The sequence below is a fragment of the Sinohyriopsis cumingii genome, chromosome 16, assembly GCF_028554795.1.
Source record: "Sinohyriopsis cumingii isolate HCF-2022 chromosome 16, ASM2855479v2, whole genome shotgun sequence".
NCBI lineage: Eukaryota > Metazoa > Mollusca > Bivalvia > Unionida > Unionidae > Sinohyriopsis > Sinohyriopsis cumingii.
The window spans coordinates 53,312,641-53,340,515 of record NC_142976.1 but is presented as its reverse complement, the minus strand read 5'-3'; the positions used below and the strand labels follow the sequence as shown (position 1 = coordinate 53,340,515).

Sequence of the window (27,875 nt, the reverse complement as noted above, 5' to 3'; positions counted from 1 at the left end):
GGAGGCTGAAAGAAGGAAAATTATACTCCACATACCTTGACTAAACTTTGTAGATTCGTACCTTGACCAGACTTTGTGAATTGCTTGCCTTTTAGACAAGGAAGATGCCTTTTGTTTTGGGATTCAGAAGATAAAGTATCTGACCAGTGCATAAAAGAAGTATGATATAATACTGTTTACAACATAGCAGGCCATTTGTTTTTGTTACTGTTTTTCAATAATGTTCAGAAAGCATCATGTATTACTCATTTAGAGTATTACAGATTGATAACGTTTAAATCGGGTCTGTTAATGATGTTGTTACTCATGTATGATCTGTTTATTCAGTTGCATTGCATTCTAAATTTGAAAGTGATAAATGCATTTTACATGGAAGGATTCTGTTAAGGAATTTATCCTTTGCCAAACAGGAGATAATCACATACAGATAGATTCAATTGATCATTTCCTTGCAACTATGATTTTACTGGTACATCCATTTTTTGATTAAATGCAGAAATGAGTTAGGATATTTGCAACCTATTTTTAGCTCTTATCATAAACCAGAGAGCTTATGAGATTGCATGTTGTCTGTTGTCCAGTGTCCATCCGTCCATTAGCAAAAACTTGTTATTACTACTCCAGTGAAACTACTTAGAGGATTGCCACGAGACTTCAAAATCACATTCGTCCCATGGTCTATTTGGTCCCAAATGAGAATGGTGCTGCTCAGAAATCCAATATGGGCACTACAGCATCCATCTTGAAAACCATTACAGCTCCTGATTAGACGGTTATATAAGCATACATATTTCATCGAAATACTTCTTAAGTGCCTTGTTCTTAAATGAAAATGGTGCTGATGTGACATCCAGCAGTGATCTTTTTATAGCTACCCTTCCTGAATGGAAAATCGTATCAGTGTGTGTTTCACAAGAAGACTTCTTTTCCTATCTGGTTGGGCCTAATAAATGTTGGTGCTGGTGGGACATCCAATTTGGCTGTAATAGTGACCATCTTGAAATTATTGTTATCGTAACTCCTTCTGAATGATTGGCCGTATCAGCATGAAGGCTTCAATTAAAGACTTATTATAACGTCTGGTTGGACATAAGTTAAAATTATGCATATCTGATGTCCAATATGGCCACAGTGGCAGCCATCTTGAAAATCAAATCTTTTTATTGCTTCCAGATCTGAAAGTCTTAGCATTATGAGGTTTTCATTTAATGACTTATGATGTCTTGTTGGTCCTAAATGAAAATAGTTCCACCTGGACATCCAGTATGGCTGCCACAACATCCATCTTGAAAATCCTTTTGCTACTTCTCTTAAATGGATGGTCATATCATATCAACATGGGGTTTTTGACTAACAGACCTAAAATGTCTAGCTGGTTCTGAATGAAAATGTCCCCACTCTGACATCCAATAATGGCCACCACCGCAGCAATCTTGAAAAAATCTTAAGTGTTATCCAATATGGCCACCTCAGCTGCCATCTTGAAAATCTTATTGATGCACCTTCTAGATGGAGAATCATATCAACATTGGTTTTCATCAGGTGACATTTTTTTATGATGTACTGATCTGGTATCCAATATGTTGACACATCTGCAGCCTTGCATATCTTATTGCTGCATCTCCTTCTTGGAAAGTCATATTGACATCTGCAGAAGACTATTATGATATCTAGTTTTCCTGAATAAAATGGTGACCTCGTATATGGCAGTCACATATTGAACATCAGAATGGATGGCCATATTAACATGGGGTTTTCACTGAAAGGCTTCACATAATCTGGTAGAATCTAAAATGAAAGTTATGCAGATTAGAAATCAATATAGCCACCATGGCATCCATTTTGAAAAATCTTGTTATTGCTTCTCCTTCTGAACAGAAAGTTATATCCACATGGATTTTTCACAAGAAGACTTCTTATAATATTGGGTTGGACCTAAATGAAAATTATGCAGATCTGTTGTCCAGTATGTTCATTATGGCAGTCTTCTTGAAAATCTTATTATTGCATCGCTTGCTGAACTAATCATCATGAGGTTTTCACAGGAAGAAATGAAAATAGTTCCACCTTGACATCCAATATGTCCACCACAGTAGCCATCTGGAAAGTCTTATTGCTACTTCTCCTGAATGGATGGTCATATCAACATGGGGCTATTCACTAACAGAATTAAGATGTCCAGTTGGTTCTGAAAGAAACTGGTGACAATCTGACATCCACAAATGGTGACCACTGCAGCCATCTTGAAATTCTTATCCATTCTCCTAAGCAGAATATCATATCAGCATGGGGTATTGGCCAGAAGACTTCATCTTAAATATAAAATTGTGCTGATTTGGTATTGAATAAGGCTAAAATGAGCTGAAAAAACCACCTTGAAAATCTTATTGCTGCACCTACTAGATGGAGAGTCAAATCCATATTGGTTTTAATCAGAAGATTTTTTATGATGTGCTTATCTGGTATCCAATATGGCTGTCACTGCAGCCATCTTAAAAAATCTTACTGACATCTGGCTTTCTCCAGAAGACTAAGTATGATACTTAGTTTGACCTGAATGAAAATAGTACCAGTCTGAACTCATATATGGCTGTCACATATTGAATATTTTCTCCTGAATGAATGGTCATATCGACATGGGGTTTTACCAAAAGTCTTTTAATGGTGATTGGTTGCCCAGAATGAAAATGGTAGTGATCTTACATTTAGTATGGCTGCCACTGGTTAATTTGACAATCATTCTGCTTAAGAATACCAGACACAATTTCACCACTAAGCAGTTTAAAAGAAGAAATTGGCAGATCAGAATCTATGTTCTTTATTTTACTCCTAACAAACTGCAGGAACCGAGATCTGCCAGCACATTATGCAGTGATAAATCTGGGTCTTTGCACTTAGCTTATAAGTGAGTATATATTATATGTGAAATATCCAGTTTTACCAATTTATTGTTTAAATGAAATCATTGAAATTTAATTCCTAATTTGATGACAATCTTTTGGCCATGTCCTATTTTCTAATTGCTTGAAATTTCCTATTTTGTCTTCTCACCCCATTAGAGTATTTATTTATCAGTTAAAATTATTATATTAAATGTCATCATAATTATTAATTTATCAGTTAAAATTATTATGTTTGAAGTCGTCATAATTACAGTAAAACATGATTTGCGTTTGATGTGTCTTGGATATCAGATCCTTTTTCACGCAGAGGAGACGTTCAGAGGAAGATGAGAAGATGATGAGGACGTACCTTAAAGAAGGGGACCTGATTAGTGTATCCTTTAACATTGCCTTCTGCCCATAATTCACAGCATCTGATTAAATAAAGGATTTGGCATGAGAGCTGCTATGCATATTTAATTTGTATTATTGTTGGCTTTTGTTCATGATTATATATTACATATATTTCATTTGAATTGTGTAGTTGATCTTTGTCCAGAACTGAGGGTTGAAGTTTGGGCCAACCTAATGTTTTTGTTTTCTTTTTAAAATAACATCTTTCATAGTAATTTTTGGATTAGTTTTAGATTAAACATTAAGATTATTATCTTTAGGTAATTATGTTTACTTAGTTTTTAGTTCTAGGTTCAGCCTTGACCCTAGAAGATTTAATTTGAGAGGATTTATATGCTTTAATTATTCATTAGAATTACAAAATGCTTTTGACTTTGGGACTAAAGCACTAATTAGGGGATTATTGTGAATTCATATGATATTTTTGTTTATATCATTGTGATACATCAAGACTGTTAATATGTGAATGCTATTCCAGGCTATTGTTTCATCTGCACTTTCAAGATTGGCTTTCATTCAGAACACCAATGGAATTCATTTGGAATACTCTATACTTTTGGACTTGTGATGGAACTCTAAGGGCTATTTTGGATTTAATTTCACAGAACTGTAAGCTCTATTTGAATTTTCACTTTGTCTTTTAGGGAAATAAATTACTTGTTGAATTTACAAAACTTGTTACCTTTTGCTCTTTTTTGTTATTTAGTTAACTGTTAGAACCTTTAATTTTTTAAAAGTTTTACAATCAAGCATGAAATCAGTCTATATTAATAAAATATTATTTTAGAATTGCCATCGCAACTGGAGATTTTGCTTCTATCAAAAGAGGCTTAAAGGATTATAGTTACTGGTAAGAAGGTTTTAATGTTTTTTTTTTTATTAACAGCCTAAAGGTAGATAACCCAAACAAACACTATTCATTATGTACCATTGGCAGTTTAGTACTTTGGAGTATTAGAACATGTGAGGTCTCTGTTCTCTAGTGAAAACTGATATGATCTCTAAGGTGTCCGTAATGGGAAATCTCATGGAATTGGCAAGGCTGTTGATGCAACAGAATACCTACCGCCAGAAAACATTTGTTTGGATAATAATTGTTTATTGATAATAATTGATTACTCACCCAGCAAATTTTATTTAGCAAATATTTCACCAAAACAATTACCATCTAAATGGTTATAATCGAATGTTTATCTTAAAATAAATTTATAACATCTTAAAATCCTACAAAAATAAGATAAATTGAAGAAATTTTATGAAATCAATTTGTCAAAATAAGAATGATGTGCGTTAAACTTTTACATCACTTTCAAACTAATTATTTTATTTTTGAAATGTTTCTTGCACTGTAATAATAAGTATAAAAGAAAATTTAAAACATTGTTGTTTGCATTATATTTAGCTGGTAAGGGATAACTTAAATTTGTGATATCTGTTTATCACTTTGTCATTTTGTATAAGATTAATTATATGAATCATTTGAAATGAATAGAGTTGGGGCATAGTGATATTCCATCCATTTGTCTAGCATGGAGTTGGGGCATAGTGATATTCCATCCATTTGTCTAGCATGGAGTTGGGGCATAGTGATATTCCATCCATTTGTCTAGCATGGAGTTGGGGCATAGTGATATTTTCCATCCATTTGTCTAGCACGGAGTTGGGGCATAGTGATATTCCATCCATTCGTCTAGCACGGAGTTGGGGCATAGTGATATTCCATCCATTCGTCTAGCACGGAGTTGGGGCATAGTGATATTCCATCCATTCGTCTAGCACGGAGTTGGGGCATAGTGATATTCCATCCATTCGTCTAGCACGGAGTTGGGGCATAGTGATATTCCATCCATTCGTCTAGCACGGAGTTGGGGCATAGTGATATTCCATCCATTCGTCTAGCACGGAGTTGGGGCATAGTGATATTCCATCCATTCGTCTAGCACGGAGTTGGGGCATAGTGATATTCCATCCATTCGTCTAGCACGGAGTTGGGGCATAGTGATATTCCATCCATTCGTCTAGCACGGAGTTGGGGCATAGTGATATTCCATCCATTCGTCTAGCACGGAGTTGGGGCATAGTGATATTCCATCCATTCGTCTAGCACGGAGTTGGGGCATAGTGATATTCCATCCATTTGTCTAGCATGGAGTTGGGGCATAGTGATATTCCATTTATTTGTCTAGCATGGAGTTGGGGCATAGTGATATTCCATCCATTTGTCTAGCATGAGAAGCTCATTTTCAGCTTTGCATAAAAACTAAATTTTGATAGCCATGTTTCTTTGCAAATGTAGATGACCTGATTATATTAAATTATTTTCATGAAACCAATTTTTCTATATTTTTGGGTGACATTTTCTATCTCTTTGGACATTAACCTTTTGAGTGAAAATTTTGTTTGCATAATTTATAAGCAGTGGTGAAAACATTTTACAAACACAAGTCTACTGTATTTAATATATTCCTTAATGAAGTTTTCAAGCTAAAAATCTTTTTCTAATACAAGTCTACTGTATTTATTATATTCCTTGACGAAGTTTTCAGGCTGAAGTTCATTCGGTCTTTGCCGATGGATCACTGTCTCTTCACACCAGGAGTCTGAAGTATGGCAAGGTAAGATACACTAACTGTGCCTCTCTCTGTTTCAGGATTCAATCCTTGGTTTAGGCACAAACAGTGGTAGGCATTTAGTTTCTCAGCCATATTGTTTTGTTTTCTCTTGTCCTTTTATCTCCAGCTTTTTAGAGCAACTTTTGAGCAGCATCTATACTGCAGAGAATGATGTCTACTGGGTCCTAAATGAAAATGGTGCCAGTCTGACATCCAATATGTCCACCAGCTAATTTGAAATATTTTTATTTCATGAAGATCAATGATGGTTTCAGCTCGCATCAATTAAAGGACGAAATGGACTTATCTTGAATTCCTCGAAATTCTATTCACAGCAGAGCATCAGTCCCCTAAGGGACTCTTGTTTATGGCTTGCATGTTATACACTTTTATCTCTCTTTAACTCTGTTCATAGCAACAAGAAAATTGACCCTCATTGTGAAAGAAGCCACTTTATTGTAGTGAGAAAAACTCAAGATGGCTCTATCATAGCTGCAAACCTCAAAAAATAGGAAATTTAATCGTGTGAAACCTCATTCTTATTGATTTTCAGTAACCTGGAACTAAAGTCATATTGAAATGAATTGTGTATCAATAATAGAACAAAATTAAACAGTATAATGGCTTCATGACCAGGCTTTACGTTGAAGAACCACTGTACTGTCATCATAGAGGAACCACATAGAGGAACCACTGTACTATCATCATAGAGGAACCTCATAGAGGAACCACTGTACTATCATCATAGAGGAACCACTGTATTATTGTCATAGAGGAACCACATAGAGGCTATACTGTGATGCTTTACGTTGAAAAACCACTATACTATCATCATAGAGGAACCACTGTACTCTCATTATAGAGGAACCACATAATAGAGGAACCACTGTACTATCATCATAGAGGTACCATGTGATAGAGGAAACACTGTACTATCATCATAGAGGAACCACTGTACTCTCATTATAGAGGAACTACATAATAGAGGAACCACTGTACTATCATCATAGGGGTACCATGTCATAGAGGAAACACTGTACTATCATCATAGAAGTACCATGTCATAGAGGAACCACTGTACTATCATCATAGAGGTACCATGTCATAGTGGAACCACTGTACTATCATCATAGAGGTACCATGTCATAGAGGAACCACTGTACTATCATCATAGAGGTACCATGTCATAGTGGAACCACTGTACTAGCATCATAGAGGTACCATGTCGCAGAGGAACTACTGTACTATCATCATAGAGAAACCATGTCATAGTGGAACCACTGTACTAGCATCATAGAGGTACCATGTCACAGAGGAACTACTGTACTATCATCAAAGAGGAACCATGTCATAATGGAACCACTGTGATATCATCATAGAGGAACTGCTGTACAGCAGGCAGGTTTAGGGTGTGGGTAGGATAGCAGTTTTTAAATGTACATTGTATTATGTAAAAGTAAAGGAATAAAATAAGGATGCAGCCCACAGGCTGTAAGTTGCACATGCCTGCTGTACAGTCATCAGCAAGAAACCACTGTCAAATCATCACTGAAGAACCACTGTGTAGTCATCATTAAGGAGCCACTTTAAAATCCTCATGTAATAAAAGTTTAAAACAATGCAGTTCCAAATATAAATGTTTTCTAATTTAGAATTTATGATTGCAGATTCAAACCTTTGCCAGATAATTTTTTTATCCCATCATGAAGTCAAATGCATTTCGTGACAGATTTAACTGATTTGGCGTTTCTAACAAAGTCTTTGATTTTCACATCATTCATTTAATATGTGTGGAAACTAAAGATTCCAGTGGTACTAAAAAAATCTAATTATGATTTAAAATGTTAAGAAAGAATCAGCTAAATTTTGGGTTTGCATCACAGCTATTTATACATATAGTTTTTAAGTGGCAATGTTTGCAGTGTCAAATATTGTAGTTTTTTTTTATATGTCAAATGAATTTTATTTTATTATTTAAAAGTTTTAATTTTTCAAATTGGCGGGTTTGATAATGTTACATACAATTTAACCCTTTACCTCACAGAGCATAGTTACAAAGTGCAGCATGCTATACATAGAACACCTGTTACCTATTCGACTCCATACGCATAGGCCTGCCTGTTAAATGTTAAGCAACGTAGTGTATGTTACGTTTAACAGCAATTTTAACCATTTTACATTTTTGGTACACATCTATTATGTGTGGAAAAATGTAAGAGTCAAGTCCAATTGTTATAGCTGTGTAATTATTTTTCACGGAAGAATTTTTATGTGCTTTAAAATCTTGAGAAAACTCATTCACCATCAAGTCAGTGAGACCGCGTGACCAACCGTAGATGAAATTTCTCATACTTGAAATTACAAGTTTTTGTCTGTGTCTACATTACTAAGTCATCTGAATTTGATAATTTATAAAAACTAATTGCTACCTACATCAATATCAGAGCCTTTACCTAAGTCATTGAAGTTTTCATAGTTGTGATTCTAATCGTGAAAACTTCTTAAGTACTGAATGAAATCTGTGACCTCTATTTTGGAGAGTGGAGATTACGAAAAAGTTACTTTAAATAGCAGATATCGACCAGAGCATAAACAGTGACCATGTGATCTGACATAATTGTTATTCATAGAAATGAATGTAGTATTTAATAGGGGGCTTTCCCCAAAGGTTGCACTACGAAAACCGGCTTAAAATGGCTGATGTTTACAGCAGACGTCAAAAGGCGCTTGTATACGAATGGAGTAGAGATGTCAAAAGGCGCTTGCATGCGAATGGAGTAGAGGTGTCCAAAAGCGCTTGCATGAGGTAAAGGGTTAAATTGAGCAATTTAATTTTTGTACTTGAATTTCAAATCCTTAGACTTGGGTATTTGTTCTTACACAACCTTGTTAACATGAGGAAGAAATTTGTATGCATATGATATAATTATATTTTCGTGCCAATTTAGCAATTTTTCAGATATTGGGTGTTAGATGTTTTTGGTATGAAGTGGGAAGATGCAGACACAAATCTAGTTTTGTTTTACATATTTTCCAATTTTTTTTATCCTTCTCTCATTCATTAATCAATCAAGCATCAGCTTGAGAGGATACTTTTCATTTCTTTATTTGATCTCAATATTGTATAGAAGATTGCTGATTTTGCAAAAATACCTCATTTCTTTATTAATACATTGATCTCAATATTGTATAGAAGATTAATGATTTTGCAAAAATACCTCATTTCTTTATTAATACATTGATCTCAATATTGTATAGAAGATTGCTGATTTTGCAAAAATACCTCATTTATTAATACATTGATCTCAATATTGTATAGAGGATTGCTGATTTTGCACAAATACCTCATTTATTAATACATTGATCTCAATATTGTATAGAGGATTGCTGATTTTGCACAAATACTTCTAACAGAAAATCAAAGAATCTTTAATAATGAAACCAAACAGGTGAAAAGCCAATCAGCTATGAAGTTAAATTCAAAAACAGAGAATGACTTGTAATGCATTTGAAATAATTTCTAATTTTTTTTAACAGCTTGGTCAGGGTACTCTGGTTCAAGTCTCACCGTCTCTCATCAAGAGACGCAAGACACACTTTCATAATTTACCCTGTGGGGTTTCCATCATTCTTGGGAACAATGGCTTCGTGTGGATCTATCCAACAGCCATGGAGAAAACAGAGAAGACTGGAGGCTATGAAACTGATCTGCAGGTTAGAGACTGGTTCATAGTTTGTAAAACATTTTATATTAATACATAAGCCATTCCATATTTCACACAGGAGAATGTTATCTACAAAGTTTTTATTATTCCATTATACATCAAATAAAGGTTTGAGAACCATCTCATGACATCTGTGAATTATAAACAGTTAAAAAGACTTCAGTCAGTACTCTCTGATTTCACTCAGTTTCAGTTTTTTCCTCAAATTGAGATTTCACATAAGTCTAAAATATTCAGACAGTATCAGTAATTTTGCCAAGGGCTGTTCCAGTAAAATATATACCCCCTGGGGGGCAGGCACTTTCAAATTCAACCAACCCACAACAGAAGCAATTTAAAAAAATTATGATACACTGTCAGATGTGTTTTAATCAAGAAACACTGCCCCCTACAGATGTATAATTTTTTAACATAATTTCTGGCTATGGGTTAGTGGGTGGTAGAAGCGATTTTAATATTGGGTTGGGGACAGAAGCGATTTAAATGACAGCTGGCTGGAGGTAATCTACTGAATTCATATACATCATATATTCTACTGCATATTTTTATTTGTATTCATTCATTATAATCAGTCTTTTGTCCTTTTGTTTGTTTGTCTGTCAGCCAAGTATGTCTCTGATACTGTGAAATCACAGATTTTCATGGTGGCTTATTATTTGTAGATGTCATTGATCAGTCCCTTAATACCTACTAATTTAACATCCATGAATACAGATTTTATCGTAGATATTTCCATTCTAATACAGAAATCATGAATTTGCATCCTTACTAAACTCTGTGTTTCCTAAAGTGATAAATATGTCTTGCTATTTTTCTTTGTTCTCAGGCATGCTGCTTTTGATTAGAATAATAGTTAAATTTTGTATTGCTTTAAATGTGTGGTCAGATTCTATGAGTTGTTATTATTTTTTCCAATAAATGTTTGTGTAAACTTATTTGATTTGTCAGAAAAAACCCAATGATGCCTGTGGAAGTGATGTTGCATCATTTGTCTACTTTTATACTATATCATTTCTTGTAAGAACATCTTTTTTAGTTACCGATGTCTTATTTTTATGCCTTGTTGCAAGACTAATATAAAGTTATTAAAAAAATATAGCAAGTCAAACATTTTTATATCGTAGATTTAAAAAAATAGATGAAAGTCAAGGAATCATTTTCCCCAGAGAACTCATAAAATCAATGTCATTGCAGTTAACTGTATTGTCAACAGCATCATAATCATCACTGATGGCCTAGCAGTAACATTCTGCACTTTCAATCAGTTGTCACAGGTTCTATCTCCCACTTCTAGTCTTTCATATGATACTTATACCTATGGCCTGAGGAGCTTCCATGGCAGTGGTACAAGATGCTTGTCATATGATTACTTGCCTCCAATGTGCTAATGAGAATGTTGCCAGTTACTTGTGGAAGGTCAATGGTTCTACATAAGTGGCGTTTGGTGTCTCAAAAAGACTTGGATTTTCTTCAGCAGTAAAACTGGCTGCCATATATAGATTCTCTTCATCTGAAAATGGTTTAAAGGCCGTAAGGATCTACTGAAACCCTGAGATTTCATGTCTAAATGACTTCAGCTGTTGGAGATAAATGTCAAATCAACAGAGGATCCATGTGCCCAAGTGTACTAAGGTGCTTGCTTTTACATCACTTAAACATCTCACAGAGTGAGTTTGTGTCACAGATCAACTAATTTAGGTTGGTGGTTTTTCCGGGTTCTTCCTCCACCTAATATATTGTAAAAATAATCACCAAAAACCATCAAACCACACTGAATCAACCAACTAATCAACTGTGGCAACAGCAGCAAAGGTACTAGTCAATCATTTTTGCCACAGCTGTATGAGTTTATAACTTTTGACTCAAGTAATTTTTGTAGACCTTAGAATATCATCAATTATGCCTTTCTGACAGTTACCTAAAAGTCATCATCAGTTGGTGCAAATGGATTTTTCATGGTGAGCATATGAGATAGAAAAGTCTTGAGCAATCCTGCATCACACACTGCAGAAACGTTTACATTTTAGCTCACTTAAATTTTCTCTTAACAATGTTCATTGTTCCAACTAGAACTGTTATAACTTATTCAAGCTACATTCACCAATATCTGATGATATGCATCTGTAATAAATATTTGTAACAAAGTATGAGAATGCATCAATGTTTTTCAATGATGCATTTGAATTGAGCAACAACCACAATCAACAAACCAAGAAATAAAATTATTCACATCTCTCAGGCAGAAGTAGGGTATAATCATAATCTGCCAAAAGATTTTTAATTTTTTTAATTTGCCAAATATTTTTTCCAACCATACTGATTCAGTGTACATGTCACCAGAATGGACAGAAACAGACCAGAAGGTTAAAATCAGTTTGATACAGCTTTTAAGTAGCTAAATTCATATTGGTTTAGTTAACTGTACACCCTTTATTGTCTTCCTTTTGATGAAATTTCTTACTGAAGCTAAGAAAATAATACTGCACACATAAAAAAGGAGGCACACTTCTACTCATTATTGTTTTTATTATACTTCTCCATTCCAGCCTGTTCTTATGATCTTCTCCCCCCACATACTGTTTGTCTTGTTTATGATATGTATCTAAATTTCTCACTTACTTTTCCTACTACTATACAGATGTTCTGTGAATATGCATATCAGTGTGAAACACAATGGTGAGACTAAATCCAAGATTGAAAACCTCTTCATTTCTGGATGTGTTCTGCTTGGATTCCATAGTTCTGCACAAAACTCAAAGAATTCAGGACTCTGCACTAATTCAGTTCCCACTGTAAATTTGTGCAGACACCACAATATTAAAATTCAGTAACTTAAAATTTTGAGTGCTCATGATCAAATTTATATCAGTATAGACACATCTATGACGACAGCTTTTGTGAAGAAAAAAAAACATAACAACTACACCATTTTCTGGATCTTAACAAATTTGAAATGTGTGCTTTCAATACTGCACCAAAGAGTCAGCTGTTGATTTCAATAATGAGTCGTCCAAAATCGGATCTGTAAAGGGATGGAAATTATGTTAATAAAACAATGTCCCTCACTTTTTTCAGTTACAAGTAGGACAAGCTCTCAAAAGATTGTTTTTTCTAAAATCTTACTTTCATTATCAACCAATCAGGGACAGTCAAACACATATATACTCTATTTTATCTTCACTGATTTATAGTATGGTTCTCGTTCTTTCACATCTGTAGTAATTTGAGTCCTTGAACAACTCTCAATGGTTGTAAGCCTTATTCAACCATGCTGAATGGACACACTGTAAGATAATGTTCAAGTAACAGAAATACCATGGGATAACCAGAGACCAATAAAATTGAATAATCAAGTTATCTCCTCTGCAGGGATGCTGCCAGGATTTCAGGATGTACTAAGTTTTGTGTGTGTGTGATCTCCAATGAGGAAGTGGTGATGGTGGGAATAGCCATTGTTAAATATCTCCCTAACACTTAAATATCTGTCACTCTTTCTTACTGTTCCACTCTGTTATAGCTCTACTGAAATCAAAATTCTCGAAGAGATGTCATCTCTAGTTGTATAGTGATTATTACTGTGATGTCATTGGGCATGGTCATGTGGTTGTGGTGGGGTCTTGGTAGGGATGGCATAAAGACTATAGGCTTACTCCATATTTGACAGCTAATTATGATGTTGTCAAAAGAATTCAAACATTTCTAGCAATTTAGTTGGACTTGGATACTTGATTCATAGTCAATGAACAGGTTCTAAAATTGATGTGTTTTTTTTTTAGCCATGTTCATGCATCACATTCAAGATTTGGATATACCAAAGGTGAAATTGGTACAGTTGAATCCTAAACTACTACTGTGGCTACTTCAAATGTTATTTAATGTGAGACTTTAATGCAATAACTCGTAGCTTCAGTGATTTTGGGGTTAAAAAAATTAATTTCTTCTCAAACAACTCAATTTGGTGCAAATTACATTGTTTTTTAATGATACGGTGTGAATTCTTGATGTGCAAAAATTGCACAAGAAAATGAACAACATCAGATCAGAAAATTACTACCACTGGGAAAATACTGATAGGAATATACAGAAATAATGATATAATTATTTAAGTAGAATATGTGGTGACAATACGAGCGCTAGTTCTACAACTTTGTGCAAAATACATCTTGTACAACTATTCTGTTGTTTCTAACAACACTGTAATATGGCAATATTTTCTGTCCACTTTTTACTGTAGTCCTCTGAAATTAATAGTTTTTGATCTTACAGCACTAAGCACATTTTACCTTTTGACAATAACACATCATTACAAATATTTAGATTGTAAGAAAATAGAAGTTAAAATTTTAATTAAAGCACTGGTACCAGTAAGACTAAAGATGTTAAAAAAAAAGAATCAGGATGAACAGATTAGTAGTGTAGTAAAGAATCCATATATCAGAATGACATCAAGTATTTTTTCATCAATTTCATCATCAGCTAATGATACTGCTTAAAAATGTATTGTACTAGATAATATACTTTTTTAGTTATCCATTTTGCAATACAAATACCAAATGATGGCTTCGAACTAAGTGCCAAAAGGTCTGCAGAAAATACCACCATGATCAAAATATACATAGGAAGAACCGAACACAAACAGGACAAATTTTATCCATCTTGCTTTGAGTTTACACAGATCAGTCAGTCTCTTATGTTTAATGTCATTTAATTTTTGCACATAGAGATCATGTATATGATGTACATCGTTTCGTCATACATCAGCATGATACAAAAGTTTGTCTTTTTATTCTTTTTGTTGCTCAGTGGTTCTGCCAACTTGAGATCTACACACACTTAATTATGTTGTATGGGGATTCTCTGATGTTCCCTATGAGCATTAATCTGTTAATTGTTTCTGAATTTAATGTGATCCTCCTTCTCGGTGTACAAATGACAGCAGATGCATAACTAGCTTGAACAAGTTACTGTTCTTTATGGTTGTGCAATTTTCAACATCTCACATGTATGGCTCCATGGGTATTCTCTCTTGGATATCTCTGTCTCAAAAAGAAAAGTTTTGAACCAGAGGTCTCGTTAGGATTTTAAAATTAAGAGTCCATGGCTCCCATTTTGGTAAAAATATAAGTCCCATCAGGAAAAGTTGCAGTCCTCTCTCAGAAAACTATGCCAATTATAAGAACTATTGGTTGCCATAGAGCTTAATCTCTACATTCTTTATAACACTGAACATAGCTCTTGCTTGTCCATCAGAGTGAGTCTGAATTTTTTTCGATCTAAGGAAGGTCTTATTCAAAGCACTAAGCTAGGCATCACACACTTTCTTACACTTGGCTAATGTCCCTTTCAAACTATCAGTTCTAGCAACTTTAGCCCTCTCCTGAATCTCACAATCTTCATCAGTTTGCCGTTGAACCCCAAAATACTCATTCAAGTCTATGTCTCAACATGTCATGATTCCGAGGTCACGTGCACTGCTTATTCCGTTACACTCAGAAATGAACACAAGAATGAAAGCTAAAGTTGTTGATGTACTGTTATAAATGACCACATGTACATCTCCGGGTATTTCTGCCTCTGAATTCAAGCACTGTAAATATCAGTAGATTTTCCCACCCAGCTGCCAGTCAAAGCCTTTGATCTCGTTGCTTAGCTATTGCAGCATGTTCTTTTGATGTACTCTTATAATGGTGACACCGTTGGGGGGGGCTTTTAACCACTAAATTCTGTCATTGTAAATATCATCACAGCTAACTGATCAACACATTTTCCCACTATGCAGGTGACTGAAGCAGGACTGGCAAGTCTTTGAATTTTACCGCCCACCTAAATAAAAAAAATTGGCGTCCAAATACGCATGATTATAAGCGTTTCCGAGACCTCTGTCAGTTTTCACTAACATGAACCCTGCCAAAGATTCACTTCCTTGAATCAGTGTTTTGATGCCTCTTATGCCAGATTTTTCTCTTCCATAATGCTGTTTTAGGGTTTAAAGTCAAACATTCCCATAGTCTGTTTGTTTAGACATGGGTATATTTAATAAATATAACCGGCATATTTTCCATCCAACACGTACATCGGACTCGCACTCAACATCAATTTTGGGCTCAAAATCACAGACTGGTATTTCCAGTGACATTTTTCCAATGTCCAACAGACCGATATACATCAAATTTATTGTCATCATAGCTATCACCAGCCAGTATTTGCCGACTGAAAACGTCGTCTGAAGACAAACAGTGTTGTGATTCAACCATTTTGGTTTCCTGTGTGGTCCTTATTGGAAACACGCATTTGTAAAACTTCCATGATGAAAGTAAGGGTAAAACTCCATAAAATACCTGTTCCAGGGTCAATGAACGAATCAAATTTAGTTTAACAGCCAGTCATGTCGAACCGAAGTATCCAGATATCTGGATGTCGCATCAAGCGCTGTGAGACAGCTGCTGCAGCGCGAAATTACATCGTGAAATGCACTTTTAAAGTTAAAGTTAAAAGTTTAATAAAAATTGCATACTGCGCAAAGCACATTTTTTATATCCGCGGCGTTAACGTAATTTGCCGAACGCGTATCACTACTTTAAAAGTACGTGAATTCGTACAAATTACGTGCACTCACGTGTACTGGCATCATTTTCTGACCCAATGTTTTATTCATGTTAGACCGCAAGGGAGGGGGGTAGATGTGATTTTAAATATATTTTTTTTCTTCTTTCTGACAACCCCACCAGCGATATCTCATTTTGTTAGCACAACCCACAACAGAAGTGATTTTCCTAATCAACCTTCCACTGTCAGAATCAAAATAGTTCGAAACACAACCTCCTACAGAAGTTTTTTTGAATTGCTGTCCCTGGGGGGGGGGATATATGTTTTACTGGAACAGCCCCAAAGTGGAAAGGACATAAAATCACTTTTAAGTTTCAAAATTTAACTGATGCATATTTTTTTATTTTAAATTCTTAAAAATTCTCACCTATTAAGAAAGTCTTTTATGAGGAGAATTTAAGATATTAGAAATGTATTTTAATCCCCTGATACAATCCATGGTGCCTGATATTAGGACTGTATTTTAATCCCCTGCAGCCTTGCATTAGGACCATTTTAATCCCCTGCAGCCTAGTATTAGGACCATTTTAATCCCCTGCAGCCTAGTATTAGGACTATTTTAATCCCTGCAGCCTAGTATTAGGACCATTTTAATCCCCTGCAGCCTAGTATTAGGACCATTTTAATCCCCTGCAGCCTAGTATTAGGACTATTTTAATCCCTGCAGCCTAGTGTTAGGACTATTTTAATCCCCTGCAGCCTAGTATTAGGACCATTTTAATCCCCTGCAGCCTAGTATTAGGACTATTTTAATCCATGTAGCCTAGTGTTAGGACTATTTTAATCCCCTGCAGTCAAGTATTAGGACCATTTTAATCCCCTGCAGCCTAGTATTAGGATCATTTTAATCACCTGCAGCCTAGTATTAGGACTATTTTAATCCATGTAGCCTAGTGTTAGGACTATTTTAATCCCCTGCAGCCTAGTATTGGGACTATTTTAATCCCTGTAGCCTAGTATTAGGACTATTTTAATCCCTGTAGCCTAGTATTAGGACTATTTTAATCCCCTGCAGCCTAGTATTAGGACCACTTTAATCCCCTGCAGCCTAGTATTAGGACTATTTTAATCCCTGCAGCCTAGTGTTAGGACTATTTTAATCCCCTGCAGCCTAGTATTAGGACTATTTTAATCCCTGTAGCCTAGTATTAGGACTATTTTAATCCCCTGCAGCCTAGTATTAGGACCATTTTAATCCCCTGCAGCCTAGTATTAGGACTATTTTAATCCCTGCAGCCTAGTGTTAGGACTATTTTAATCCCCTGCAGCCTAGTATTAGGACCATTTCAATCCCCTGCAGCCTAGTATTAGGACCATTTTAATCCCCTGCAGCCTAGTATTAGGACCATTTTAATCCCCTGCAGCCTAGTATTAGGACTATTTTAATCCATGTAGCCTAGTGTTAGGACTATTTTAATCCCCTGCAGCCTAGTATTAGGACCATTTTAATCCCCTGCAGCCTAGTATTAGGACTATTTTAATCCCTGTAGCCTAGTGTTAGGACTATTTTAATCCCCTGCAGCCTAGTATTAGGACCATTTTAATCCCCTGCAGCCTAGTATTAGGACTATTTTAATCCATGTAGCCTAGTGTTAGGACTATTTTAATCCCCTGCAGCCTAGTATTAGGACCATTTTAATCCCCTGCAGCCTAGTATTAGGACCATTTTAATCCCCTGCAGCCTAGTATTAGGACTATTTTAATCCATGTAGCCTAGTGTTAGGACTATTTTAATCCCCTGCAGCCTAGTATTAGGACTATTTTAATCCATGTAGCCTAGTGTTAGGACTATTTTAATCCCCTGTAGCCTAGTATTAGAACTATTTTAATCCCTGTAGCCTAGTGTTAGGACTATTTTAATCCCTGTAGCCTAGTGTTAGGACTATTTTAATCCCTGTAGCCTAGTATTAGGACCATTTTAATCCCCTGCAGCCTAGTATTAGGACCATTTTAATCCCCTGCAGCCTAGTATTAGGACTATTTTAATCCCTGCAGCCTAGTATTAGGACCATTTTAATCCCCTGCAGCCTAGTATTAGGACTATTTTAATCCCTGCAGCCTAGTATTAGGACTATTTTAATCCCTGTAGCCTAGTGTTAGTACTATTTTAATCCCCTGCAGCCTAGTATTAGGACTATTTTAATCCCTGCAGCCTAGTATTAGGACTATTTTAATCCCTGTAGCCTAGTGTTAGGACTATTTTAATCCCTGTAGCCTAGTGTTAGGACTATTTTAATCCCTGTAGCCTAGTGTTAGGACTATTTTAATCCCTGTAGCCTAGTATTAGGACTATTTTAATCCCCTGTAGCCTAGTATTAGGACCATTTTAATCCCCTGCAGCCTAGTATTAGGACTATTTTAATCCCTGCAGCCTAGTATTAGGACCATTTTAATCCCCTGCAGCCTAGTATTAGGACTATTTTAATCCCTGCAGCCTAGTATTAAGACTATTTTAATCCCTGTAGCCTAGTGTTAGGACTATTTTAATCCCTGTAGCCTAGTGTTAGGACTATTTTAATCCCTGTAGCCTAGTGTTAGGACTATTTTAATCCCTGTAGCCTAGTATTAGGACTATTTTAATCCCTGTAGCCTAGTATTAGGACTATTTTAATCCCTGTAGCCTAGTATTAGGACCATTTTAATCCATGTAGCCTAGTGTTAGGACTATTTTAATCCCTGTAGCCTAGTATTAGGACTATTTTAATCCATGTAGCCTAGTGTTAGGACTATTTTAATCCCTGCAGCCTAGTATTAGGACTATTTTAATCCCTGTAGCCTAGTATTAGGACTATTTTAATCCATGTAGCCTAGTATTAGGACTATTTTAATCCATGTAGCCTAGTGTTAGGACTATTTTAATCCTGCAGCCTAGTATTAGGACTATTTTAATCCCTGTAGCCTAGTGTTAGGACCATTTTAATCCATGTAGCCTAGTGTTAGGACTATTTTAATCCCTGTAGCCTAGTATTAGGACTATTTTAATCCATGTAGCCTAGTGTTAGGACTATTTTAATCCATGTAGCCTAGTATTAGGACTATTTTAATCCATGTAGCCTAGTATTAGGACTATTTTAATCCATGTAGCCTAGTATTAGGACTATTTTAATCCCTGCAGCCTAGTGTTAGGACTATTTTAATCCATGTAGCCTAGTGTTAGGACTATTTTAATCCATGTAGCCTAGTGTTAGGACTATTTTAATCCATGTAGCCTAGTATTAGGACTATTTTAATCCATGTAGCCTAGTATTAGGACTATTTTAATCCATGTAGCCTAGTATTAGGACTATTTTAATCCCTGCAGCCTAGTATTAGGATTATTTTAATCTCCTGCTGCATGACATTAAGACTGTATTTTAATCCCCTGCTGCCTGATATAAGGACTACTGTTCTGGTACCTAAGTGGTTAGAGCATCCACCTTTGATGCAGAAGGTCGCTGGTTCGAATTCCGATCAAGTCATACCAAAAACTAATAAGAATGATACTAGCCGCTGCCTTGCTATGCTCTCAGCATTAAGAGGTTAGTGTTAGGACAGGTCGGCCTGAGCATGATGCCTCAGTACTAGACATCACTGTAAACTGCCACACTGCAAATATCTTAACAATATAAGTGAAAAATTGTTAAATCTGTGTTTAAATCCAAATCACACAAACTCACGCAGGTGTTAGAACTATTTTAATACCTGGTACCTGATATTGGGACTGTATTTTAATACCTGGTACCTGATATTGGGACTGTATTTTAATACCTGGTACCTGATATTGGGACTGTATTTTAATCCCTGGTACCTGATATTTTAGTCCTTGCTGTCTGATATCCAGACTGAATTGTATTTCCCTGCTGTCAGATATCCAGACTCTTTTAATCCATACAGCCTTTATTTATAACTGTAATTTAATCCATACAGCCTTTATTTATAACTGTATTTTAATCCATACAGCCTTTATTTATAACTGTATTTTAATCCATACAGCCTTTATTTATAACTGTATTTTAATCCATACAGCCTTTATTTATAACTGTAATTTAATCCCCTGCTGAAGAAGAGTATGCTAACTCCAGTTTTTGTAAAAAAACAATAGTAGCTAACAATTTTTAAAAAAACTGTCATTCCAATGAAAATTTGATCATGTTTGTTCATATGAGTGCTTAAATTTACCTCAATCCTAACTTAACATCCCAAATCTTATATTTGTAAAATGTTATTCAAATCATGCATGTATAAACAATTTAAAAGTAAGTGTACTTACAGTAACAGGTTTATCTAGTCAGGTATTACTATGCATAAGTAACTTATTTCTTGGTGCCTCATGTTGATTGTGATTATCAAGCACTTGTTCATTATTAAGGATGTGTGTTTCATTTCAGCCTGTGACAATTGCTGACAGAGAAGCTATAGCCAGACTTAGAAACTGTGTCTTAGCCCTTGCACACCACAGAATGTTGTTGTTTGACACAAGCATTCTCTATACGTATGAAGCTTCACAAAAGTTTTCGGTAAGTTCATCAAGGCGGGGTTCACAAAAGTTTTCGGTAAGTTCATCAAGGCGGGGTTATTTCATGCAAACATGCTCTATATCTATGAAGCTTCACAAACGTTTTCGGTAAGTTCAACAAGGCTGGGTTATTTCACGTAAACATACTCTATGCCTCTGAAGCTTCACAAAAGTTTTCGGTAAGTTCATAAAGGTGGGGTTATTTCACGTAAACATGCTCTATATCTATCAAGCTTCCTGAAAATTGTAAGTTTATTGAGATGTTTTTGTTTGACACAAGCATTCTCAATAAAGATGAAGTTTCCCAAAAGTTATTTGTAAATTCATCTAGAGATTATTTGATACAAGCATTTCCTATATATATATGTAATGTTGTGATTTGGATTTTTAACGTAGCTTTAACAATTTTTCAGTCATATCGCAACGATGTCTGCAATGTGGCAGTTTATAGTGATGTCTAGCACTGGGGCATCATGCCGCAGACATGTAGAATGATGTCCCACCCAGTCACATTATCCTGACACCAGGCCGACCAGTCCTAACACTAACCTCTTAATGCTGAATGCTAAGCGAGGCAGCTGTTAGTACCATTTTTATAAGTTTATTGGTACGACTTGGCCGGGGATTGAACCCACAACCTCCCGCTTCCGAGGCGGATGCTCTAACCACTAGGCCACCGGAGCGGTCCTATATATATATCAAGCTCTCCTAAAATTTCCACAAGTTCACCAAGATGTATGTTTGACACAAGCATTGTCTGTACATATTAAGCTCTGTTCAAGTGCATTTCCCTCTGTTTTGGTCAAAACCTGGATAAAATTATCCACCGCTGAGAACTTGTATCTTGATCCCAGCATACATCATGGGAAGAAGGAACCTCTAAAAATGCATACAACATGGTTTTCTCAGAGCCTGCCTTCATACATGTATAGTGTATTGCTGCCATTCACCTCAGTGGGTTTATCAGTGTCAAAATTAGATTTTGTCTTTTTTGTGTGCAACCATATTGGAAGTGAGAAGGAAGTTTCAGGGTGGAGAGCTGCCTAGATAGAAAGAGGGAGCTAACTCTTCTCAATCTACATGTGTTGGGGACACAGTTCATGACATCATTACTGTGTGTTTATTTTGATGAACTTTGACCTCATGAAGTTTATCCAAAATTTAATTATTTTAAAGCACAGTGCAGTTATTATGTTGAATATAGTACATTATTAAGTTGTTGTTGGTTTTAATTCATTATTGGCCATATCATGCCAAGGAAATGGGAGTCACATGCCTTTCCCAAGGACACACCAAGACAAAAGCCCAGGCTGGTATAGGTGGGTATTGAACCTGTGAAAATATAAATCCAGCACTTTACCAACTAAGCTACTATGGCTTCCCCATTATTTAGAGTTGCTCACTTGGTATGGCTCCCATTTGCCAATGAATCTTTTTAAAATGAAAAGTAAAAAAAAAGAAAAATTCAAATATATGGACAAACCTAAGACATGGAAATCAAATGAGTATGAAAGAATAGAACTGTAAGTAAACTAAGTGTTTTTTTAAAGTAAATTTCCAGTTGGAAAGGTGCTGTATTACTCCATTATTTGTTTCTATGACATTAAACATGTATAACAGTTACAAGCTTTGGGGGATACATTCTATCTTTGACTGACTCATCAACTGGGCATGTGGTTTATGAACGTAGACTGGGATATTGTATGCCATTATTTACCTGTATTATTATTTATGAATATTCAGGAAATTACATATACAAAAGTTACCAGTCTGACATCTCCATGATCATGCAAATAATGGGGAAACAGATTACAAGTTATTTCATTTATACTCACTTGTTCCAACTGCAAACAGCATAGACCCTGATGACAGTCTGCATAGATACTTATCTACCAGCACATTATGCAATAGAAGATCTGGATCTGTGCAGTTTGCAGTTGATCCTGACATATTAGAAAGTTATTAGAAAGTATATACCATACATTGATGAGATTAAACGATTTCATATATACCTTATATTTTTTAAGGTTAAATATATTCCAAAACCAGAAGTCATGACAGAAATCATCGAGATTGCAAGGGGACGTTTGGAAAGGGAAGGAACCTGATATTGTCCGTGTGATGAAAGACATTGGTGTTCAACTGGATTTGGTGCAAGCACTGACAAAAACATGAAAATATGAAAATCAGTTGGATTTCTTACAAAAGGATGATTTCAGAGACTCAGTAGATAATTGATTGCATCACAGAAGACTGAAAATTTGGAGGCTGTGAAAGACTTGGATATATTTGATATACCATTCACTTTTGAAATAGAAATACAAGATATCTTACTTTGTCCACTGCACATTTATTTCATAAAACAAGTACAACTCTTTAATTACAGACAGAATATTTTAACCTGAGCAGTTTAAGGTCATAAATGAGGCTGCAATGTTTATGTGTGTAAACAGCTTAGTTAAAATTACTTCCTTTATGTGTAAACAGCTTATAGTCTCATTATATATCCCCGTTTGTTTTGTACCCCCCTACCAATTTCAGTAAAGAAAACGTGTAATGTGATAAAAAGTGCACATAACTAAGTCAATTGAATCATTGATTTGTAATTTCTAACCTGACTGTGACCAGAATGGCACTAATACTGGCATCCCCTTCACCATTTCATGCCTAATGGACTTTCCATACTTTCACGGCGCAATATTGCATACACTATGGGTTAGTTTATTTCCATCTGACAACATAATGATGTAGTTCATCATATTTGGTAACTGTCGGATAATTCTGTAAATTACCAGAATGTTAAGAGTTTGGAATTATATCCCTTGGCCTTTGCACACATGAACATATAAATGAAACAGCTTGTTAAATCCACGTAAAAGGCAAATTTTGTTGTCATTTTATTCAACATTGTAAGTATCAGAAGCAGACGACATATATGTATGTGTCATGCACACACCCCTTTGCCGAAAAATGGACTTGTCCAGGAACTGGAAATGGACCCAGAGCATGTCCGTCTATTATATTGAAAACTTCCGTTAAGCATGAAACTTGCAGATGATGACTGTGTTAGGGCCACTCTACTCACAATCAGGTTAGAAATTATGAATCAGTGAATGAATTGACTAAGTTCCTTGCACTTTTTATCACATTAAAATTTTCCATTGTTGAAATCAATAGGAGGGTACAAACAAACGGGGATGTATAGCCAGACTATAGTTAAGATTACTACCTTTAAATATTTATAATATTGGTAACTGTGTAAATGAACATGCACATAGCTATCAGTGACGCGGGGATTACCCATTCCAATTAAATGATACTTTTCTATAACTTTATCCTTATTGAACGGGACTAGTAGGATATTTCTCTTTAATTGTTTTCGTAAAGTATTTTGATTTTCACATTGAATGTGGTATCACTGGCATACATGCCAACCATTACACTTTAGCAGTAACCATTATAATTCTTTTCACCTTGCTGTATCTTATGCTTGCCTGTATATGGCTTATGCATTTGTTTTATATTAAGAAAATAAAAATAAAAGCAATATAATTTGTATTTTGTTGTAATTTTTTTTAATCCAACACATAAACTTGAGAATATGACAAAACTCCTGTGTAAGCTGACATTTGTCCAACTTTGACCTATATTTGCTTTCATTATGTTGTTATTTTATAGCTACTTTATATGACAAATTTCCAAACAAGCTGATGTGTTTCTTCAATAAGAACTTGTGTCAGAGATTCATTATATTGATAATATATTTAGGTAATGGACAAGTCTATTCTACTAAAAAAAAAAAAAGGAACCATATGTTAGGCAAAACAGGCTTTGTAGATTGACTGATGGATGTTACAGTATATGACTAAAAAAGTGTTAGAGCAGAGGGATCTTTTTAAACTTCAGAGCATGTCGGATCAGAAAAAAGATCAATCAATAGTGCTTTGCAAATTTAAAAAGACTATGAGCAATGTAATGCTGTACTCAGACTGAGCTCATTAAATAATTTATGGACTTGACTTTACAATCATTCAGCTAAAGTTACAGTGAGTGGGGTATATAAATAGTTTGTCATTAGGTTTTATATTTATATTCTGGTACTAATCCACATGGATTTTGCCAATTTGTGACAAGAATTTTAACCAGCTGCAGATCCAGGGTATAACAAAAATAAATGTACATTTTTCATACAGTGTATTGTATTTTGGCATACGCTATACACTTTATGCTCAGATTATATTTTTTGCCACTTATTTTACTGTTAAGTATGCTTATATCTCTCTTGAGGTTGGCATGTATGTGTTTGGAAAAAAGTCCAGGTTTATAAGGATTTATTGTAGCACACATTACACAACACTTCACTCCAGGATGATTTAGAAATGAGGCCAATAAAATATTCATTTAAACCACATTTGAAAAACATGTTTATTAACAGATCCTTTAATTAGCAACATTTTCTTTTAATGAAACAGAGTATCAGGTTTGTAAGTACCCATATGGTTTTGTAGTCCCCATGGTTTTGTAGTCCTTGTCGATCCTTCAAAAGTAATCATATGCATATCCACATTTTATTTTTTATTATTTATTGTGTATGTGTATGTATCATTAGGAAACAATATGGTTATCCTAGGGATGTTTTACCAAAATTGTCAGCTCTAATCAACAAAGACATGTTGTACAAACTGAATACTGACATGTCTATTCAACAAAGACATGTCTTACAAACTGAATCCTGACAAATCTATTCAACAAAGACATGTCTTTCAAACTGAATCATGTCATAATAAGAGATCCAAATCATACATTAAAATAATCACAGTTGAGTGAAGTACAGCACGCATATAGTAATAGCTGTCAGCTGTTCAGTAAGCCTTACAAGTAAAAAGGGGGAAATTATTGAGTTTCCAATTTTAAATTAAATATTTAGGACTGTTATTAATCATGTACACATTTAGACATTTGGTAGCCATTGAGGCCTTACTCAGAAATCCATTGTTTTAACTGAGTCTAATGATAGATTTGCCATCTGAGATTAAAGAAAGATCATATTTTGAAGTTTTTTGTATTGAGTTTAAGTGTTATCTATATGGCATATTTCAAGCAGAAAGATGTCCCAGGCAGATTTTTGCGTATTGCTGAGATTTGTAGATATGCCTGATAGGGTCAAAGAGAAACCCTGACAAAAATAGTAAATAACTTAGTTGCAGGCACATGGTGATCCGAAGTTATGATAAGTCTTTAAAACAATAAGACATGCTGCTGTATTCATTCATGATTGAATGTATCATTGATGGAGAGTTTTGTCCATAACTGAAGTCTTTGCAAAGTTGCAAATTAAAGGCAGTACCTGCCATAATACGCTGTGTCACACAAAAAAACATGATTTTGGACATCAAAACTTATCAACACATTTGTAATTCTAAAAGCACGATTTTAAGGAATCTTAGACTCAGAGTTTTTCAAACAACAAAACAAAAACTATATTTCATGACCATGCAAAGATTAATTAATTTGCTAACAATACCTAGGGTGATGTGTCGAGTAAAATGCTGCTGTGGGTGAGTCCATTTAGCTAATTTGTATAGGTAAACTAAACAGAACTACCCAAGTCATCTGAAGTTATGTACATTAAAAATGCATGCTGAAGAACAGATAGTATTGCACATTACTGCATTGAAAGAAAATGAGGACATCAAAACACACTTTTGAGTCTCAAACCCACCCACCCCAGTACTGTTTGATAATATGGCATTTATTTAAGTCTGAATTTAAAGCAACATTTATCTTTTAACAGAAAGATAAGAAATATGGTCAAGTAACTATTATATTTATTGTTATAGAAGGTCTCTGAGCTCCTCCTCCAAATTCTCTAGTCTGTCAGGTGGTAGGCCTTTGTTGTTAAGTGGAAGACGTGCATTTCCAACATCAATTGAACTGGCAATTGCAAAGATTTGTTTTGCTAGACTGATACCTCCACCTGAAAAGATAACAAATTCAGGTATAACATATTTTAAAGGACAAAAATAAACCATAAGATGAAGAAATAATATGCAGTTAATGATCATTCCATCTCAGTCTGTGACCTGGGAGAATTTTAGAAGAATAAGTGATAAAAGAATGACTTCTCTAATATATTGGTGCACTTATCATTGACCATAATAAAACTATGTTAAATTATGTCATGCCTTCACAAATGGCAACAGTTGCAAGACATAGTGTCTACAATGTCCATCCATCCAGCATGAACTTTTTGGCTTATGTTTTTAGAAAGCTGGCGTCTCTTGCATGCCCACATCTTCTCCACAAGGCAAAGAATATTCCTAGAGATGGGCAGCTAAAGGTCAAGGTCAAGGTCACATGAGACGACTTTTGTTTGAAGGTCAATGGTTAGCATTTGAGTCCCACTTTATTTCTTGTTTTTAATAGGAAAACAATATTACAATCAAACATTGCACAGGAGTTTCAAGGATTTATGAGACACAAGGTCACAGGTCAGTGTAACAGTGGTAAATTTGTCAAGTTTTAAGAATTGACCTTGAAAATGTATGAGCAAGTTGTCATCATTCTTTAGGGGGTGCTCACCAGTTATTATGTACTTTTGAGAGAGTGATGTATGTAAGGTGAAGCTGTTTGCATTTAAAACATGCACAATGGAGAGAATGTTGGCATACCACTATGCTACATTAATGTATTTTCTTTGGATATTGTACTTTTGGAAATTTCTTTTATATTTTTTTCTCCAAATGATAACATAATTATTAAATTACATCCATAAAGCTATTGTAATAAAAATTGAAATATTATTTGTTTTCTTCAAATCTTGATTACTTTATCAGCTTTGCAATGGAACATACATGCCACAGTCTTGATGAATGATGATGATATAATCCAGAATGTCTTTGAATGAATTCACAATATTCTCAAAATAGTGTTTTAGTCCAAAATGTTAATGTAATTCCAATAAATAATGTAAGTAAATGATTCCATTCAAATTATATCTGAACACAACAGTAAATGATTCCAGAAACTGAACATAGCACATGAATGAATAATTTTGTTTACCACAATCTTGTATAAAAAGTTAAGACAAAATAAAATGGCTAGGGTGGGTAACAAGTTATCTTCCAGAACATTCCTTGGC

At 35.0% G+C, this 27,875-nt stretch overlaps 2 protein-coding genes across 2 annotated transcripts in view; one reads left to right on the top strand and one right to left on the bottom strand.

Moving 5' to 3' along the window:
- Positions 1-24,292, top strand: part of LOC149780423 (exosome complex component RRP4-like) — a 36,392-nt gene extending 12,100 nt beyond the window's left edge. The window contains exons 4-8 of the mRNA XM_089937349.1: positions 3,211-3,276; positions 5,843-5,911; positions 9,446-9,622; positions 20,607-20,735; positions 22,762-24,292. Of these exons, the coding sequence (XP_089793475.1) occupies positions 3,211-3,276; positions 5,843-5,911; positions 9,446-9,622; positions 20,607-20,735; positions 22,762-22,842 (522 nt within the window). The 3' untranslated portion in view covers positions 22,843-24,292. The remainder of the gene's footprint in view (positions 1-3,210; positions 3,277-5,842; positions 5,912-9,445; positions 9,623-20,606; positions 20,736-22,761) is intronic.
- Positions 24,293-25,145: 853 nt separating this feature from the next.
- The window catches only part of LOC149780422 (N-acetylneuraminate lyase B-like), a 33,948-nt gene continuing 31,218 nt past the window's right edge, over positions 25,146-27,875 (bottom strand). The window contains exon 12 of the mRNA XM_089937348.1: positions 25,146-26,711. Within this exon, the coding sequence (XP_089793474.1) occupies positions 26,569-26,711 (143 nt within the window). The 3' untranslated portion in view covers positions 25,146-26,568. The remainder of the gene's footprint in view (positions 26,712-27,875) is intronic.